The 21,488-nt window shown below is 41.7% G+C and overlaps 1 protein-coding gene across 1 annotated transcript; it reads right to left on the bottom strand.

Annotated features, from left to right (window-relative positions):
* Positions 1-824: 824 nt before the first annotated feature.
* Positions 825-2,470, bottom strand: LOC127118171 (60S ribosomal protein L31). The gene is made up of 3 exons (XM_051048328.1): positions 2,315-2,470; positions 2,082-2,192; positions 825-1,256 (listed from the first exon to the last, which is right to left on the bottom strand). Exons 2-3 carry the CDS (start codon positions 2,165-2,167, stop codon positions 977-979), a joined length of 366 nt encoding a protein of 121 aa, XP_050904285.1. The 5' UTR covers positions 2,168-2,192; positions 2,315-2,470; the 3' UTR covers positions 825-976.
* Positions 2,471-21,488: the final 19,018 nt, after the last annotated feature.

Here is a 21,488-nt window from a genome sequence, read left to right on the forward strand (position 1 = left end):
TATTCTAGAATTTTTTTTTCAAAATGGGATAATGTGGAAAAAAAAAATCAAGTTTGGGGTAGTTTGAAAAATTACTCTTTAAACCAACCTTAAAATCTAACTATAAAATATAAAGATAGTTGAGACTCACGTACAGATCATTTTAAACTTTAAACCTCACTTATAATTGTCACTAATAGAATGAATATTTGCATGCACTTCAGACTCAGGTTGCATGCACACAAAGGTCTGTCGTAAGAGAGTACGTCAACATCACATCATCACAGTCGAAGACAAACATCCTCACAAATTATAGGGAAATGAAACCTGAGTATTTGACATGAAAATAATATGGCATCTGTCATCTCTACTAACATTAAAAAAAATTGTCTTTGACTATGAGTAAAGCAAGTGACAAACAATCATATCATCCTCATATATTAAAGAAAAATAAAGCTTTTGTTATGAGAATAATTAAACAAAATTGAATTGAATTGTGTCCTATTGAGGCAGAACTGTATTATTTGCCCATAGCTTTAACACTAACTTTAAAGAAAAATTGTGTTTCTACGTGATGCATCTGCATCCCAAAGATGTTTGATATTACACACTTGTCCCTGTTTTCTACTATTGTGAAGTCTTTGGTTCAAGAGCTCATTGTGTTTTTTGTTATTTAATCCAATGATGAGATATAATAATACATTATGTTCACCTGTATTCAAATCTCTCAAAGACAGACAAAACATAGAAAAAATAAAGTGACTCTTTCTCCAACCAGACAAGGCATAGAAAAAATAAACATAACAAGGCCAAAAGTGAATAAATCTATTTCCAACACATCTCAATGGAAACACGAAAAACAGGTGATATATAAAAACATCTCAGGTCTTAACAAAATTAGCACTTCAACAATCTCAAGACAATAACTTAATTGAATAAAACAAAAAAACTAGATATATGTTTCTCCAAGCTTCAAAACAGACAGATATATGATAAATCAATCTTCATCATCTATGACCTTAGTGCCCAAACCTTTTAGCTCTTCCTTGGGAATTTCAACAACGGTGACAAGGGAGTATAATTCCTCCTTTGCATCTTCGTCATCGTTCCTCTTGCGTGCAATGCGTACTCGTACCCTCCTTGGTACACTTCTAATTCCTTGGCTCCAGATAGCCTTGTTCAGCTTGACATCAACCCTAACATCATTAGTGCCCATGGCTTTTTGAGCAAACTTCCTTATCTCTTTAATAGCTTTTGGTGCCTTCTTCTTGAAGGTGCTGTTTATTACCAAAACACAGACAAACTAGTAAGAGATCCAATAATGCAATTACACATAAAACATGGATCACAATAAAAGTTATTTTCTCCAAACAAAACAAAACAAAAATTAAACCAGATTCAAATTTGTGAATTGGCAGTCCTATTATTAATGAATAGGAAGATAAATAGTGATAACATAACAAACAAACAAAAACATTAAAATCATGAGGTTCTATATCATTTAAAAACTTCAAAATAATAAGATTTGAGTAACAAAGGTCATATATCAGCACTTTTGGTCAAAGACGTGTGAGACAGTGTCATTATAATCTCTACAACTATATCATAAGTTACAGCTTGTTTGTAATCATAGGATAAATTAACTAACTAAAAACACATTTGAGGACCAAAATGACTTAAATCTGACCAAAATGACACATTCGAGGACAAACATAATTGAGGATGTGTCTGCAATTTTTGATATACCAAACTAATAATGTGGTTAAATCTAAACCAATATGACAATAACAGTGATTAATCAAACACAGAAAACATTCAGATGCATTCCATTCCAAGTCACTGTTGCAATTTGTATATCATAATACAGCATTACCTAAAAGTAAAAGCTATTATTGATTAAATCACCAACATCAAATCAAGAGGATACACCCATAGATACATAAATAAAAAACCCTAATGGATCTAAAAAAAGTTGAAACCCTAGTTAAAACAAAATAAATAATTCAAAACTGAAAAGGATTGTTAAACAGTTAAATCATGAAGTAAATGATTAAGTGATGAGTCAAAACCTGCAATGAGAAACTCATTGGAAACAAACTTACCAGCCATGGAGACGCTTGTGGAGGTTGATTGTGTACTCCCTGGTAACAACCTCTTCTTTTCTACCACCTGCACCCTTCTCCACCATTTTCAACTTCTGATAACCCTAAACCCTATACAAATAGTACAACAAATCTAGTTACAAAATTTTGCGATTTTTGTGAATAGAATGCGTAAATTAAACTCAGATGCAAAGAATTTATCAATCGAGAATTAGAAAAGGAGAGAGAGATACCTTAAGACTGTGAAAGGTTTTCGGCAGTGTTTAGAACAAAACGAAAGAGGAACCTAAAATACAATCAAACCCTAGTTTTTACGGGTTTAGATTGGGCCTTTATTTTATAACTGGGCTTTTAATTTCATGCCAAAAAGAGATTTTGTCGTGCCACCCTTAGTTATATTTGGCACTCCCGATTTTTATGTTTTTAAAATTTTAGTATCCGATCTTGCGACTGATTAATTTAAAAGGATCAATCAACTTGTTTAAAGTCAGAGCAAATATATGTATGAATTGACCAAACACATAAATTATTTGCACTTAATAGGATTCAAATTTGAGATCTTGACCACTAGGTCAATTCAAGGAGGTTAAAAAAAATTGATAGTTTTAACTTCGTTTTTTTTCTATTGAATATAAACTACTTAATTTTTCAAAAATACGAAACATACCGGATTTATCGAAAAACTCTATAGTGTTAACTTCGTTTTTTATAGGTCTACCCGATATGAACTACTCAAATTTTTAAATGTACAACTAGATTTTTCAAATTTTACTGTTTTATTTAAAGTGATTTTTTTATTGAAATCTTATTTTTAGATGAAGTAAATAATGAGAAATATATTTTGGTCAATACAAAAAAAAATAGAGGGTGTCAGGTATAATTGGGATGGCAGGACAAAAATTATTTGAAATGGACCGAAGATGAACAGATTGAATTGTTGAAGAAAAATATGTACCATTAGGCAAAGTCATAACTAAAAAATCTTGTTTCATTTAATATTAAGAATTTTAAAAAAAAAAATCAATTTTCACAATTTCTCATAAATGAGTCTTTTATTATCAATTGGCTTCACTATTTTCTGTATAGTGTGAATATTTATTTTAAATAGTTTCATTGTTCTCTTTATAGGATGAAGAAATTTTCCGATGTGCTTTCTATAGACAAAATTACTTCTTTGACTAATATAGAAGCATATGAAACTTAACATCCAAGTCATAGTATTAAAGTTGTTGATTATGAATGGTTGAAAACGGATCCAGGAATTAGACCTCCAATTTCAAGATATCATCCTAACATCCAAAATGAGGTAAGGAATGCTTATTTAAAAATAGGTCGTCATCAACCTCCTCACAATTTTGTTTACCCTTGGTCTGTTCAAAGTAAGCAAAGACGTCGATTTTGCAAAAATTAGTTTGATTAGAATAATTGGATTGATTATGGTGAATCTAAGGACATGGCATTTTGTTTGCCATATTTTTTGTTTAAAAATGTCTCTAAATACGGGGGGATCACTTTGTAAGAGACGATTTTGGTAACTGGAAGAATGCTCAAACACTGGCTAATCATGCTACTTTTTCCCATAGTCATGTTGATTGTGGGCATGTGAGTTATGATCTCGTGAACCCAAACTAGAGTATTAAGGTTGCATTTGTTAGTCAAACTAAGCAAATGAATGTCGAATATCATGTTCCTTTAAACACATCCCTTATAGTTACTAAGTTTCTTTTGAGGTGTGGCATGACATGCCATTTAGAAGGTGACGAGTCCCTTAACTCTTTATTTAAGGGGGCATTTCTTGAGTTAGTGGACACTTCAAAAGAATTTAACCCAGAGATATCTAGTATAATTGATTGTGTTTTGGGAAATAACTTTATGAAGGTCTCTAAGATTCAAAAGGATCTTGTTGTTGCTTGTGCATGTGAAATAACTCAACAAAGTATATGTGATATTCTGGATGATTTGTTTGTGTTTTGATTGATGAGCCTGGTGACGTTACTGGTAAAGAATAAATAGTTGTTGTTATTCGTTATGTTAATAGTGAATGTTTGGTAAAAGAAATATTTCTTGGCAACGTAAGTGTTATAGAAATAAGTACTAAGTCACTTAAGGGGGCAATTAAAAAGGTGTTGTCTATTAATGGCTTGAGTTTATCTAGCATTAGGGGGTAAGGTGTAACACCTCAAAATTTGCCCTCCTCTCTTGGGACTAGCATTTAACATATTACATATCATTTTAGGTCATTAGGCATTGCATATTGCATATCATGTGGTTACATTGTGCAAGTCATTCTCCCAAGTCTTGTCCAGCAGATGAGAAAGTCAAAGTGCAAGCCTAGGGTTTATTGACTGATCATTGGCCATCTGAGGATTGGGCTGTGAATTAGGGTTTTGTGATTCTCAAAGGATATTGGTCTTCATCTTGATTGAAATGATACATCATCATCATCATGGTTTGGTATCATCAGGACATTGAAGCATAGTCCTTGAGATTAGGGTTTTGACCACTGGTCAACCCTAATCAGTTGCATTGGGCCAATCAGGGCATAATCAGGAGATGAGGTTTATGATGGCTATGGGGTTCATTCCATGGTTTTATTGAGATTATTGAGGCTAGGGTTCTATCCTTGAGCCATTTCATCAAGAGTTTGAGGCTCAACTTGATCAGTGCGTAGCCAAATTCATCTATCAATCAGAAAAGTCAACTGTGGTCAACTGTACATGATCTGATGGATTTGGAGGTGGAAATGAGTTGGATACATTTCATTCATGTTGGAACAAGTGTTGAATGACATCTCAAAGCTTAAAACTGAAGAAAATCAAGTCAGGACAAAAACTGCCAAAAATAGCAAGTGACTTGTAATTGAAGTTTCCAAAAATGGAAAGTTTTGGACTTCAAAGCCACGTGTCCAAGGAAGCTTCAAATGAAAATTTGTCCAACATGAAAGTTGTAGATCTTGCTCTCACCTTTCCAAAAAGTCCAAGAACATGAATTTCTCATTTGTGGTTGGCAAGTTATGGATTGATCTAAGCACAAAAAAGTTGAATTTCGAAGGGGCATAACTCTTGATTCACAAGGCCAATTCATGTGGTTCTTTTTTTGAGCAAACTCCATTTGACATGTACTATCATAATCCATCATCACATTTCATGAAAACTCATCACATAAAAAGTCCATTTTTCAAGTGATTTAATTTTAAAAAGTGGAGGGAAAAAGTGATTTTGAGAAATATTCATGGTTTACACATAATTTCACTTGCATTGGCTTACAAACATCATTTGAAACTTGCTTCAAAACATATTTTTGAGTAAATTTGAAGGAAAACTCATGCACTATTCACCATGCATTTTCATGCATAGGGTGAAAACTCAATTTGCCAAAACACTCCCTAATTCATTCATTTCATTAACATTTGGCTTAAGTGTGATTAGAGAGTGATTAGTAGAGCATATATATACTCTAATCATAACAGAATGGGGGAGGTTAATCATTTTTTCACCATTTTTGGATCTTGAAACTTTTTCCCTCCAAATTTTCTCTCAATCAAAACTTGAAAATTCTCCACATAGCATAGCATTTTTCTTCCATATTCTGGTTTATTGAGTGTAGTGGATGCAGAATCAAGCATTGGATCATCAAATTCGAGCAAAATTTGTGTACATTTCAAGCAAACTCATGAAGATGGAAGTGGAAAATTAATCAAGATCTAGTTCGTTTCAAGCTTCAATTCACACATAAAGCTTCAAGTTATCATCTCAGGAGCTGATTTGGATCATTTAAAGCCTTGGATCGTGCACATTTAGGGACTGCTCTTCAAGAGGTTCAGTTTTCGAATCTCTCAATTCTTAATTCCATTAACATGTTTAGATAGAGTTTTTCATGCTGATTAATCTGATATAAAATTCGTGTGAAATGGATAAAAAATGAATGAGTTATGCTTGCTTAAAGTTTGACATGTCAAAATGTTTTTGCTCGGATCTCTTAATCCATGGATTGTTAGGTTTAGATATTGATTGATCTGTAATCTACATTGAAAGAGCTTTCTGTTGATGTATGCATCTCAAAATTCTGGAAAATTTTCTGAACACAGCTCCGCCGTCTTCGCGAAGAAGATGGTGGAAACCACCGCTGGCCATACGCGTATCACTATGCGCCATACGCGTATCACTGTGCGTCATACGCGTATCACTATGCGCCATACGCGTATCACTGAGCCACCACTGGCCATACGCGTATCACTGTGCGCCATACGCGTATCACCTGCAGCATGTTTTCAAACTTAAAATCCATTTTATTTTTTCCTACAATTTCCATATGCATTGTTTTCCAAACTTCAAAAATTCATAAGTTCTTCATTTTTTGTCCAAATTTGATGAGACTTTTTGCATTATTCTCCTTGTGATGTGTAGTTTTTTATGGTGATTTTTAATATATTTTTTTCACGTGTAGAAAAATAAATTGCCTAGGGTTTTCTCATGTATGTCCATTTTCGATACATTTTGGTAATTGATCCATGAAATGCTCATATCATAAAATAAATTTGTGCCAATTTTTTGTGATGATTCCTGACTGGTTGATGGTCATTTATATGTAAATTTTGTGGATTTTTGATACCTGGCCTTTGAGTTATGATTTTTGGAACATAGGTGTGACAATTTGTGTCACACCTCTTGATGTCAACTTGTGGAATTTAATTGATTGGCCTATACATGTTAGAATTGAATGAAATTTTGCATGGTGTTTGGTTGACATGTTAGGATGTTGTATGAATTTTTGTAGAATTTTTTACTGCCTTTTCTAATTGATCATGATTTTTCATTTCTGGTGATTGAATGTGCAAGTTCATATGACCTAGGTTGGTAGAATGATTGGGAAATGCTCATGTTGTACTGTATGGTCATGAAATTTGGTATGAATGTTGTAGACACATAATGTGACCTCCCTGTTTTGGTCTCATCCATTTCTTTTTTGTTTTCAATGAGATATGAATTTTTGAAGTGGATGTATGCATTGATGGTGTGAATTGGAGCATGAAATTGTGTCTGTTTTTGTTGATTTTCATTGACATGGTTCCATCTGCCCAATTGAGCTCAAATTTGACATGGTAGACCTTGATTGGTCCCTGTTTAGGTGTATTTAATTTGAGATTTTTTTGATGTGTTTTGGCATGGATTTGAATGCAATACTTCTGTTGGTATGTTTGGTGCTTCATTTGAACCAATATGGATTGTTTTGTGCATGAATTGAACATGATGGATGATATAAACATGAGACCAATGATGTTTGCTTGTGTTTGATGATAATTTGATGTTGGATGGTGGATACCTTGCTGTTTTAACTTTTTTCTTGCTTTTGGACCCTAGGCTTGGCCTAGTGGTCTAGTTACTAATATTTGCTTGGTTTTTCAGGATCAAAAGCATAATGTACATGGAGAATGATACAAGTTGATTTTAATTGATGTTGTGGATGTTTGTACACTAACATAACATTGTTTTGTAGGTGTTGGAGCTTGGGCTTAAGCCTTGAGCTTGCTTTGTGTTGTATTGTTTAAACTGTTTGATTGTTTGCTGTACAATTTGTCTGATTGAATACTGACTGTGTTGGATTGTTTCCAGGTACTTTAGTTGCTTAGTTCCTTGTGAACTTTTGCTTTGCTTTGCTTAAGCAACTTGCATTTGAGGTATAACCTTCTTACTTCATGTAGTCTGGAGACCCGGCTGTTACCGGGCCGGGCAAATTGTCTGAAGTCCTCCTTAAGAGGCAATGATTGTGTATGTTTATTTTTAAGCCCAAGCAGGAAAAGTCCTTCAAAGAAGGCAATTGGTGGAAGTTAGGGACAAGCAGCCTGTCCCCCACTATTCAGTGAGTCTTCTCCTTGCTCCCATTACATGGTTGTAGCATTGAGATCAGAAGCCCAAGATCTGTTGTGTCAGAGTCATCGAGTATAGAAGGGTTCCCCTATTCTGGACCCATGCTCATTTGTCAGCTCTCCCTGGTTAGGGATAAGAGCTGTGAGGTCTGATCCTCACTTCATCCTTTCATCTGCTTCACCTTAGCCTCGTAATGGCAAGGTTAAGAGCAAACCCAGCCTGTACAGACGATTGCTTAGGCAGTCAAACCTGATTGATTGAGCCCCCTTGTTTGATTATAGTGGGTGCTATGTGAATATCTGATTGACATGCTTGTTTGAGATGCCTGTTCTCATTTGATGTATGATATGATTGTATGCTTGTGTGCTAGCTTCTTTCCTGGTTAGGTTAGTTTGCTTATGCAAGTAGGATAGAAAACCGAACTTAGGGTTAACGATGCATGACAACATTAGGCTCGAGTCTCAGCTCCCTAGTTGTGTATTTTTCCCCGGTTTCTGGTTAGCAATTCAGTCCCTTTCAGGGGAACTACATCGCCCTGATCCTCGTTCCAGACGAGGTATGTAGGCAGGTGGTCGTGCGAGACCACTCCGGGCAACCTTTTTCTTTTTGCGTGCGTTTGTTTGTTATCTGACTGTGTGTTTGGGTTCGGATGCCGACGTAAGCCCAGTGATTGGCAGTCGGGCTCCACGTTTGCCCTTTCGAGTACATGTTTTGGTTCGGATGCTGACGTAATTCCATCCAGTGGTTGTCGGGCTCCATGTTTGCCACCCTTGTTTGTTTTTGTTGTTTTGTGTTGTTTGGCGTGCGTAAGCCGAACTACAGAGGCTCTGATTCTTGTTCCAGACAAGATATGTAGGCATAAGGTGCGATACCTTATCGAGCTCCCTTCTCCTAACCCCACCTGCGTTCCCCGTGTGTGTGTGTGATGTTTAGCAACCTATTCTTTATTCTAGGACGTGGATCCCGTCGAGTACCTAGGACGTGAGGGGTGCTAATACCTTCCCCTCGCGTAACCGACTCCCGAACCTTTTCTCTCTGGTCGCGAGACCATGTCTTTCCAGGTTTCTCTGAGCGTTTCCTTTCCCTATCTTGGGATAAATAACGTTTAGTGGCGGCTCTGTGTGTTTTTATTTTTAGGCTCGCCGGTTGATTTTTCGCAGGATGCGACAGCTGGCGACTCTGCTGGGGACGTGGATGTAGGCCTATGCTGGTCCATCGTCCCTAAGCGAGTCCTTCCTAGCGTTTTAGGGTTGGTTTGGGTTGCTTATTGTGTGTTATTTATTGCATTTATTATTCTAACCCTTGTTTATATATTTGCATTAAATACTTGCATGCATCATTACTGTCATGTTGCCATCTTCCTCTGCAGGTGGTTCTGTTGTTTGGGGTGGGTGTTCTGAGTGGGGCTAAAACCCAGGCCCGAGTATACACCTAGGACTAGTGTGGTCTCACGTTGCCTCTTTCATGTTAGATCAACATGTGCCTGGCGGCGTGATGTGCCACAAGCCGGACGAGGCTCAGTTGATAGTGCTCATCTTTGTGGAGTATCCACTTTGTTTGAGTCACTCCATCTGAGTTGTTGACTCTGGTGACCGATCATTTCCCGGATCTTTGGTTTAGACGATTTTAAGAGAGCTACAATGGCACACCCGAAAGGGCAAACCCATTGAGTATCTCCGCCCGATTGTCGAGACTATTATCCGCCTTAGGATGGCTTGATTAGAACCTACCTGTGAGGGGAGGGGGTTCTGTCAGATGTTTGTTCAGATAGCCTTCAGATGGCGACTTTTGATCAGAGATTCAGAGACATAATTATAAGTCGGATTTATGGTCATTTATTGTCGTGACGCCGGAGTGCTGTCCGTGATTTATTAGTGGGGATCCGTTTATTTCAGGATTCCCCGGGCCGAGATATTTATCAGTGGGGATCCGTTTATTTCGGATTCCCTGGGCCGATTCAGATGGTGATGGTATGTCTGCTCAGAGACCAATGGTGATGATGATGATGTATCTGTCTTCCGTTTATTTCGGAACCCGTGGGTCTGATTGATGATTGTACACTCCTCAGATGGTTATGATCAGTTCAGAAGCCAGATTCAGTGCAGATGATCAGATGGCTTGGAGGATGGCAACGCATTGCATTCATTCATCAGCATCATTACATTTTGCATTAATTGCATCTAACACATGTTTACCCATATGCAGGGACATTTTTGATCGACATCCTGGTTGAGAGATTTCTGTTCAGAGATGAGGACCGGTCTGAAGCCCGATGTTGTATACAGTTTCTTTGATCCTGAGATTGGTGTGCTGAAGGATATGGTAGCATTGATTACTCCTGACCATGTGGGGATGTTTAGAGAGTCCTACGGTGGTATTCTGAAGACGGTTTTCAGGCTCACTGACTATGATAGGAGTGCCATTCATACTCTTCTTCAGTTCTATGACCCGGGGCTGAGGTGCTTTGTATTTCCGGACTATCTGGTGGGGCCTTTGATGGAGGATTATGTTAGCATCTTGGGTATTCAGGTCCGAGGTCAGATTCCTTTTCATGTCACCAGAGCAGAGCCAGATGTCCTTGGAATTTCACGTGCTCTTTATTTGAGTCCGGAAATGGTCAAGGAAGGGTTGAAGGAGAAGGGAAAGCTACCTGGGTTTCATTTGAGTTTCTTGGAGGCTAATGCCAAGGAACATGCTGCAATGGGTAACTGGAAGACGGTTTGTGCTCTGATTGCTGTGAGCATTTATGGGATCATTCTGTTTCCTAACCAGAAGAATTTCGTGGACCATAATGCTATCAGGTTGTTTATGCAGAGAAACCCTATTCCTACTCTGATTGGAGATGTGTACTACTCGGTTCATAACAGGAACGAGAAGCGGCGAGGTGGTCTGATCAGGTGCTGCTCTCAGTTGCTCTTTAGATGGTTCATGGGATATTTGCCTTCCCGAGGTGCCTTTGTTCAGATTGATCCCAGTGTCAAGTGGTCCTTCCGGTTGATGGGTCTGCGGGCTGAAAACATTGCTTGGACTCACAATGGTTTAGCTGGTCGGGACTTCATCTGCAGTTGTGGGAGTTTACCTAATGTGCCTTTAGTGGGAGTTCAGGGTTGCATTAATTACAACCCGATGCTTCTCCGGAGACAGATGGGGTTCGCTATGGAGGTTCCTCCTCTCGGGCGAGAGATTCAGGAATCCTTTTACTTTCCGATTGGTGGCAACCAGGCCAAGCTGAGGCAAGTGTTAGATGAGTGGCGAGATATCCAAAGGAAGGGTAAGGTTCCGTTTGGTAAAGTCAACTGTCAGTATTTTCCACTATTTGAGGATTGGTTGCGGAAGAGGATTGAGTTTACATTTCTACCATTCCCTGGAGGTGACTCAGTGTGTCCTAGGATTGAGGGTCCAAGTTCTTCTGTTAGTATGGAGGGATTCCTCGAGATGAAGAGGGCCAGAGATCAGTTACTTGCGGAGAAAGCGGAGTTAGAGATGATTGTTGCTCGAATCCAGATGTCCAACCAAGAGATGAAAGTGAAGATGGAAGATCAAGACAAACGGCATGCCTTGGAGGCCAAGCGCTTTGAGATGGATACAGCCTATTATGGGAAGATCAGCCAAGCTTTAGCATCATCTAACCGGGAGCACGACATCACTAAAGATAAGCTGTTCAGAGCATCAAAGGTGATTGAAGATGAGAAGAGAAGGCAAATCATAGTGAAGGATCAGAGAGATGACAGAGTCAGGGGTCTCATTGCTGAGTGGGAGGCAAAGCTGCAAGTCAAGGAGTCCGAGAAGCTAAAGATCATTGCAGAGAGAGATCACTATATGGCTGAGAGAGACCACTACTTCAGGCAGATGAAGATTCATCAGAAGGAAGTTGGGAGACTACAGCAGGAGAATACCGAGCTCAGGTTCGCCGCAGAGTTCGCGAGGATGGAAGATGAGATAGGGCCATCTGTGGGACCCTCATCTAGCTAGATCTTTCATTTGTGTTGGATTACCGTCAGGCTTGTTGACGGAATTCACTTGTCTGTATTTCTTTCCAATTTTGGAGGATTGTATTTGACTTTGTCTGGTTGATGTATGACTATGGCAGTGTTTGTGCACTTTTTTGGTTATGTAATGATGGTTTCTATTCAGTGATTGGTTGTCAAGCTTTATTTGCTTTACCGTATGCACTTACACAAGCACACACATGGTTGGGGGTATCATGCTAAATCACGTATCTCCGATCTGCACGATGAAATCAAACACTACTAATCAGAATATTGATGCCGGATTGTTATTTGTCTCGATGATGCCAGGGTCGAGAGACAGAGTGTCCTTCATATGGATAGGCACTGCATACATGCATAATCATGATAACTTGTGTTTTATTTTGCAGGTGACTATTACTAACGTGTTTGTTTGTAACCAGGAATCATTGCTCGCGCTCGAAGAGTAGTACCCCTGCACTCAACTCGCCCTCACAGATATTACACAAGAAGAAACACTCCCAGACTCATGGAGCTTCCCAGTGCTGATATGCTGGAATTGAAGGAGAAAATGACCGAACTGATCAATATAATGCAAGGTTTTGCCATTGGTCAGAAGGCTCTCGCAGATAAAGTTGAGAAACTCGAGCGGGTTTCTGCTCAGAACAGTGGGGTCAACCTGGATGGAGTCTCCAACCAGGGGCAGGGATCTCGTGATGGTGGAAAGAGGACAACAGTTGGTCTGGTGAATAATGCTGGTGCTGCTGGTCGACCTGGGCCTAGTCAGAATATGAAAGACAACTTTGTGCCTCCGTTTTATGGTTTTGACGAAGATCAGGAGGAAGATAGAGAGGCTGACCAGTTCTCTATGCGAAATGAGCCTTTTGTGCCTTACGACATTCCTCCTCAGAATAAGGAAATCCAGCTGCTGGCTGAGAAAATCAAAGTGCTAGAAAGTTATGCCACTCCTGGGGTGGTGAATATGTCCAACATGGGATTGGTGGAGGGGATTGTGATCCCTCAAAAGTTTAAAGCACCGACGTTCGATAAGTACAACGGAAGTTCCTGCCCAGAGACGCATTTGCAAGCCTTCGTTCGCAAGATCTCAGCGTATACCTCAGATCAGAAACTGTGGATGTATTTTTTCCAGGACAGCCTGTCCGGGGGTTCCTTGGAGTGGTATACCAAATTGAAATCGTCTGATGTAAAAAGCTGGCAGGATCTTGGGGATGCGTTCTTTAAGCAATACCAGTTCAATGCAGACATGGCTCCGAGCCGTACCCAGCTGCAGGGTATGTCTCAGAAGCATAATGAGGGCTTTAAAGAGTATGCGCAGAGGTGGAGAGAGCTGGCTGCAAGGGTGCAACCTCCTCTCGTCGATCGGGAAATGTCAGATTTGTTTATGGGGACATTGCAGGGGCCCTTTGCGGAAAGAATGGTGGGATGTCCTGTGACCAACTTCTCAGATATAGTGGTAGCTGGAGAGCGTATTGAAAGTTGGTTAAAATTGGGCAAGATCCAGAGTGGTGCGTCTTCTTCTTCTTCTGGTTCGAAGAAGCCTTTTGGAAATAATGGTGGGCAGAGGAAGAAGGAAGGAGACACCAGTGCAGTCTATACACAACGTGTACCCAGTAGGGAACGTTACTTCCAGCACACCGCTGCGGTAACAATTCCTGCTGAGTCTCATTCAGCACAACAGCAACAGCAACAGAGACAACAACCCTTTCAACAGAGACAACAAAGGGCTGGTTATCAAGTCCGGGGCAGAGCGCAGGACAGACAATTCGATAGGCCTCCGGTGACCTATGCCTTTTTGTTCAAAAAGTTGATGGATTTGGGCCTTGTGCAAACCAGAACTCTGGCACCTCTGAGACCTGATCAGAGGCCAGCCAGTTATGATGAGAATGCGAAGTGTGAATTCCACTCGGGTGCGCCCGGGCACAATATTGAGAACTGTAAAGCTTTTAAGCATTCAGTTCAAGACTTAGTGGATTCCAAGGCCATTAATTTCGCGCCATCTCCCAATGTCAATGCCAATCCCATGCCTGCGCATGGTCAGCGGGGAGTAAATGCAATTTCTGGGGAAGACAGAGTGGGGCTGTTGGATGTTGATCAACTGAAGACGCCCTTGACTGAGGTCAAGGGGCAATTGCTGCTGAATGGGGTCTATCCGGGCTGCGGGTCTGATTGTGCTGAGTGCACTATTTCTGCAAATGGTTGTGAGCTTCTGAGGAAGCATGTCCAGGGTTTGATGGACGGTGGTGAGATTGTGATCGAGAAGGCTGGAGGAAAGAAGGGAGAGGTCTCCACCATAACCATTTTCTACGACCCGGTTGATTTGTCAAACCTGGTGGAGGAGGCTCCAGTTACCATCACGGTACCTGGGCCGATTCCCTATGACAAAGATGATGTTGTACCCTGGCATTATGGTGGGGAGGTATATTGTAATGGTGAGAGGTTGGAGGAACAATCTGCTAGTGAAACCACCGTGCTAAAGGTGGATAATGCCGGTCCCAGTGGTTTCACTCGCAGCGGTAGATTGTTTGCTCCCGACGCATTGAGAAGGGGGGAGGAAGAAAAAGATAAAAAAGAAAAGGCCGAGGCTTTAGCCAGGGCAAAGGGAAAGGTTGTGGTGGATAATGGTAGTACTCCTGTGATGACACCGGCGCCTGCGGGGTCGGATAGTAAATTTGATGATGAAGCTGAAGAGTTTCTGAGAATAATTAAGAAGTCGGAGTATAAGTTGGTTGATCACTTGCAGCAGACTCCTTCTAAGATCTCCATTCTTTCATTGTTGCTGAGCTCAGAGGGGCATAGGGAAGCTTTGTTGAAAATTCTGAAGAAAGCTTATGTTCCTCAAGAGATCACAATTAATCAACTGGAGACGGTCGTATCCAATGTGCATGCCAGCCATGGGCTGGGTTTCACGGATATGGACCTGACCGTGGATGGGAGAAATCATAACCGAGCCTTACACATTGCAATGGAATGTAAAGGAGCCGTGCTTTCGCATGTGCTGGTTGATACCGGCTCCTCTTTGAATGTGTTGCCCAAGAAGGCCCTGGCGAAGCTGAATTGTGACGGACTGATTTTGACCCCGACTGATCTGATTGTGTGGGCGTTTGATGGGTCAAAACGGGCCGTATTTGGGGAAGTGGAATTGCCGGTGAAGATTGGCCCGGAAGTGTTTAAGTCGACCTTTTATGTTATGGACATCCAACCAGCTTACAGTTGCTTGTTGGGTCGCCCATGGATCCATGCTGCGGGAGCAGTTACATCGACTTTACACCAGAAGCTGAAGTATGTCTGGGGAGGCCAAGTTGTTACCGTCTGCGGAGAGGAGGATATTTTTGTCAGCCACCTGTCTTCGTTCAAGTACGTGGAGATGGATGGTGAAATATGGGAAACGCCTAGCCAGGCATTTGAAACCGTCAGGGTGGAGAATGCCCTGTTCGCCAAGCAAGAGGAAGAGAAACCGTCCATCGCTTCCTACAAGCAGGCTGCTGAGGTAGTCAAAAGCGGAGAAGCTCCAGGCTGGGGCAGAATGATGGAGGTCCCTGAGAAGAAGGACCGTTTTGGGGTTGGATATCAGCCGGGCCGAGGCTCAGGGCGAGGAAGAGGACGTCGTGCGTCAATTACCTTCACGAGCGCCGGAATGCTGGATCCGGACCACATCTGCATGATGAGTGAAGATATTGACAGCGACTGTGATATGGATCAATGGATAACGCCGTGCGAACCAGGGATGGAAATCCGCAACTGGAAGGCCGAAGAGATCATCCGGGTCACTCTCCTCGAAGAGTAATATTTTTCTTGTTTCTTTCTTATATGCATGAAAGCCATACGTGTTGCCCGACACGTAATGGTCCATTGTAAGGGCCACCTCATGTTTAAATTTGCAGAATTTTGCATCATTAATAAAAGGATGTTTTTCAATCAAAAGCGGTGTTCCCTGTTTTTCATTTATTTTTGCAGTTTAAAAAGTAAAAACAAATAAAAATGGCAATGTTTTCATTTTTCTTTTTGTTTTTCTCGCACCGGTTCTAAAGCAATGCATGAATCAACATTCATGCAGATGCGATTCCTCTCCGGATCTCATTGATAACAATCCTGTTACACCCTTGTATGACTTCGACAATCCGATCTATCTTGCTGAAGAAGAAGACGAAGAAGATTGTGAACTACCAGGGGAATTGGCCAGGTTGTTAAAACAAGAGGAGAAGGTCATTCAGCCGCATGAGGAACAGATTGAGGTCGTGAACCTGGGTACTGATGATGTCAAGAAAGAAGTGAAAATCGGGGCTGCCTTGGAGGGAAGTGTTAAGAGCAGAATGGTGGCATTGTTGAAAGAATATGTCGACATCTTTGCCTGGTCTTATCAAGATATGCCAGGGTTGGATACCGATATCGTTGTGCACAAGCTACCGTTGAGAACAGATTGTCCTCCAGTGAAGCAGAAGTTGCGTAGAACTCGACCTGACATGGCAATGAAAATCAAGGAAGAAGTGCAGAAGCAGTGGGATGTTGGTTTCCTTGCTGTCACTAACTATCCGCCATGGGTTGCGAACATTGTGCCAGTCCCGAAGAAAGATGGGAAAGTGAGAATGTGTGTGGACTACCGGGATCTGAACAGAGCTAGTCCGAAAGATGATTTTCCACTACCTCACATTGACGTGTTGGTAGATAATACAGCTCAATTCTCGGTATTTTCCTTCATGGATGGCTTTTCTGGCTATAATCAAATCAAAATGTCGCCAGATGATATGGAGAAAACAACGTTCATCACCCCATGGGGTACCTTTTGTTACAAGGTGATGCCATTTGGTCTCAAGAATGCCGGTGCTACTTATCAGAGAGCCATGGTGACTTTGTTTCATGATATGATTCATCATGAAATTGAATGCTATGTTGATGACATGATAGCAAAGTCCCAGACAGAGGAGGGGCATTTGGTAGATTTGGCTAAGTTGTTTGACCGGTTGAGACAGTTCAGACTGAGGTTGAACCCGAACAAGTGCACGTTCGGAGTGCGGTCCGGTAAATTGCTGGGGTTCATTGTAAGTGAGAAAGGAATCGAGGTTGATCCTGCAAAGGTAAAAGCGATAAGAGAAATGCCTGAACCGAGAACAGAGAAAGAGGTTCGTGGTTTCTTAGGTAGATTGAACTACATTTCACGGTTCATATCTCATCTAACGGCCACGTGTGAACCGATATTCAAATTGTTAAGAAAAGATCAAACGGTCAGGTGGAATGATGATTGCCAAGCGGCATTTGAAAGAATAAAAGAGTATTTGTAGGAGCCTCCGATTCTGATGCCTCCTGTGGAGGGAAGACCATTAATTCTGTACCTGACAGTCCTCGAGGGGTCTATGGGGTGTGTATTGGGGCAGCATGACGAGTCTGGTCGAAAAGAGCATGCCATATACTACCTTAGCAAAAAGTTTACCGACTGTGAAACAAGATATTCACTGCTCGAGAAAACTTGCTGTGCTTTGGTCTGGGCTGCTCGCCGACTGAGGCAGTACATGTTGGTTCATACCACTTTATTGATTTCCAAGATGGATCCGATCAAGTACATTTTTGAGAAGCCAGCATTGACCGGACGGGTTGCGAGGTGGCAGATGATTTTGACAGAATATGATATTCAGTATACCTCTCAGAAGGCGATTAAGGGGAGCGTATTGTCTGATTACCTCGCTCAGCAACCCATTGATGATTATCAACCGATGAAGTTTGAATTCCCTGATGAGGACATCATGTTTCTCAAATCGAAAGATTGCGAGGAACCAATCCCGGAGGAGGGGCCTGACCCTGAATCCGAATGGATTCTGATGTTTGATGGGGCCGTTAACGTGAATGGAAGCAGTGTTGGTGCTGTTTTGGTTACGCCTAAAGGATCTCATATTCCTTTTGCTGTCCGACTGACATTTGAATGTACCAACAACGTGGCTGAATATGAAGCTTGTATATTGGGGATTGAGGAGGCAATTGATATGAGAATCAAGAACCTTGTCATATATGGAGATTCAGCTCTGGTGATAAATCAGGTTAACGGGAAATGGTATACGCATCAATCTCATTTGGTTCCGTATCGAGATTATACGAGGAGATTGTTGACGTTTTTCACCAAGGTGAAGATGCATCATGTGCCCAGAGAGGAGAATCCTTTGGCAGATGCTTTGGCTACTCTGGCTGCCTTGATTAAGGTGCAGAGGTGGAATCAGATCCCCAGTGTGGAGGTTGGACGTCTGGATAGACCGGCTTATGTGTTTGCTGTTGATGCAGCGCCTGATGATGAGAAGCCGTGGTATTATGATATCAAACGCTATCTTGAGACCCAAGAATATCCTGAGGGAGCATCAAAGAAAGATAGAAAGACTCTGCGGAGATTAGCCATGGTGTTTTACCTGAATAAGGATGGGGTTTTGTATAAAAGAAATTTTGATTGGGTCTTGCTCAGATGTGTTGATGATGCAGAAGCAAGCCAATTGATGAAAGAGGTTCATGAGGGATCGTTCGGTACCCATGCCAGTGGGAATGCAATGGTAAAGAAGCTGCTGAGAGCAGGTTATTACTGGATGACAATGGAGGCCCAATGTTTTAATTACGTGCGGAAGTGTCATAAATGCCAGATTTATGCTGACAAGGTGCACGTGCCTCCAAATCCGTTGAGTTTAATGTCATCTCCATGGCCGTTTGCTATGTGGGGCATTGATATGATTGGGAAGATAGAACCTACGGCTTCGAATGGGCACAGGTTCATATTGGTGGCTTTTCACCAAGTGGGTTGAAGCAGCCTCGTATACGAATGTGACAAAGCAGGTCGTTGCCAGATTTCTCAAGAGAGACATCATTTGCAGATATGGGGTTCCCGAGAGAATCATTACAGATAATGGTTCTAATTTGAATAATAAGATGATGGCAGAGCTGTGCCGGGAATTCAAGATTGAGCATCACAATTCTTCTCCCTATCGTCCGAAGATGAATGGGGCGGTTGAGGCAGCCAACAAGAATATTAAGAAGATTGTGCAGAAAATGGTGGTAACCTACAAAGATTGGCATGAGATGTTGCCGTTTGCGTTGCATGGGTATCGAACGTCGGTACGTACATCTACTGGGGCAACTCCTTTCTCGTTGGTATATGGGATGGAGGCTGTGTTACCTGTTGAGGTTCAGATTCCCTCTTTAAGAGTCCTGATGGACGTGAAACTGCAAGAGGCTGAATGGGTAAGGACCCGATATGAAGAGTTGAGCCTGATAGAGGAAAAGAGGCTAGCAGCCATCTGTCACGGGCAGTTGTATCAGCAACGAATGAAGCGTGCTTTTGACAAGAAGGTGCGACCTCGGGTATATCACGTAGGTGATATGGTGCTGAAAAGGATCCTTCCTCCTCAAAACGATCGAAGGGGCAAGTGGACGCCGAATTATGAGGGTCCATTCGTGGTCAAGAAGGTTTTCTCTGGTGGAGCCTTGTTGTTGACAACCATGGATGGTGAGGATTTTCCATCCCCTGTGAATGCGGACGCAGTTAAAAAATACTTCGTATAAATTGACCCGCTGGACGAAAAGAACAAAATAGTCCAGGCAAAAATGGGCATCCCGGCGAACCAAAAACAGAAGAAAGGTTCGGGCAAAAATTAGGAATATAAAATGAAAAAATTGTACACCCGGCAAGTCGAAAACCTGAAAAGGCGACTTGGGCAAAAATGGGTATCCCGGTGGACTGAAAACCCGAAAGGGCGGTTCAGGCAAAAGAGGGATTGAAACGAACAACTGCGTCTAGCATGATCGTTTGCGCTTTGGGTTAAAGCATCATGGATAATACCCGGTAGGGATCAGTTGGAAGCGTCTTGTTCAGAAGGCAGAAAGCATGGAGAGTCTGAGGACATATGGGGTGTAACCGAGTTGGAACTCGATGAGATCACGAGTTTCACATTGCCATTAGGATAGATTTTTCCTTTTGAGCGCAATTACCTCTTTTCAGGAATTGCTTCCTTTTGTATCGCTCAATTTGAGCCACACTTTTTCAATCAATAAAATGCATATTCAGTCAAATAATTTTGTTTTTTTGTTCTCATTACCGCTTTGATTGCAAAAACATCCAGATATTTTTGATAAAGAATTTTGCATTTTAAGACATACAGGTTCCTTCCAATGCATGTTTATAAGATTGAATGCTGGAAATCTTATTTGGAAGGTTGAGTGACCCAAGTGTTGAAATCTTGACACGCCTGGGGCACGGTTTTATCTGATGATCTGTTTTGCAGGAACTGTTAGATATTTTCACTCACTTGCAGGTTGTGATGTGAAAGCATTGTAATAAATCCCCAGAGAGTTCGCTCGGGGGACTAATGAATGAAAGAACGACGAAGTGACGTTGAGACGTACGACGATCCTTGATGATAATCAAGAAGACTCTTCAAAGTCGGAAGATTGGAAAGTATGTAATTCCCCGCAGAGCCCGATCAGGGGCAAAGCAAGTTAGAGAACGGTAGAGGACGACGAGAGACGTCCGATGACCCTTGAAATTAACCAAGAAGACTCTTCAAAGTCGGAAAATTGAAAAGAATGTATAACTCCCAGGAATACGCTTTCTCGTCGAGCGCGGCGCGACCTTGGGATACAAGATGATGGAGCAGAAAAGGTCCAGACGAGTCTGGAAATTCCCCAAAAGTGGAAAGCTGATGCGAGGCTGGAAGGTAGATACCGTGGTTCGACGAGTCGGCGGGTGTTCTGTACCAACTTTTCTCATTTCCCGGCTAGGTCCCCAAGCAGAGTCATAGGACTAGCTTCCCAGCGGATTCCAATGTCTGTGGACTTCTCCAGCCGAGTCAGGATGGTTATTCCTGGCGGGTTTACGACGATGTTTCCTCAGCAGCCAGGCCAGAAGGTTGTTATCCCCGAGTGGAGCGGGTCTTTTTCAATGAAATATATCTCCAACAGTGTTCATCCTACCAGTAGATTGAACAAGTTCCCGTAGCGGACGGATTTTTGCATCCCCAGCTGAGTTGATTCTAACTATGGATTGCGTGGGTTGTCCCCAGCGGAGTAGTATGCGGTTCCCTAGCAGGGTCAAGGAGGTTCTTCCCCAGCAGGTGATGTATTGATGTTTCCCCAGTTGAGCCTGGAGGTTGCTATTCCCCTGACAGAGTATCTGTGAGTATTTCCCCAGTGAAGTCAACGGGTATCTGTGAGGGTTTTCCCGAAGCGGAGTCATGATTGATATCCTCAGCAAGTCAAAGACTGTGGTATCCCCACAGAGTGTTGGTGGTGCTTATCCCCAGCGGTTTCTCGAGTGGATTGGGTGCAAAGGAGGTTCTTCCCCAGCAGGGTGGCCTTATTCCCAGCAGCAGTGCTATTCCCTAGCAGGGCGGAATCGGAGCGGTGACGAGTTCCTCAGCAGAGCGTCTCGTGTTCCCCAGAAGAGTCCCTTGAGGGGGATGTTTTTATCCTTATGCATTCATCATGAAGAAATAACATGGCATATTGCATAGGAAAATAAATAATAGCGTAGCATTTCCATAATTATGGAGCATTACGCAGAAAAAATTAATCATGCATCATTGCAAGCA

This window comes from Lathyrus oleraceus, chromosome 1 (assembly GCF_024323335.1).
Source record: "Lathyrus oleraceus cultivar Zhongwan6 chromosome 1, CAAS_Psat_ZW6_1.0, whole genome shotgun sequence".
Lineage (NCBI taxonomy): Eukaryota > Viridiplantae > Streptophyta > Magnoliopsida > Fabales > Fabaceae > Lathyrus > Lathyrus oleraceus.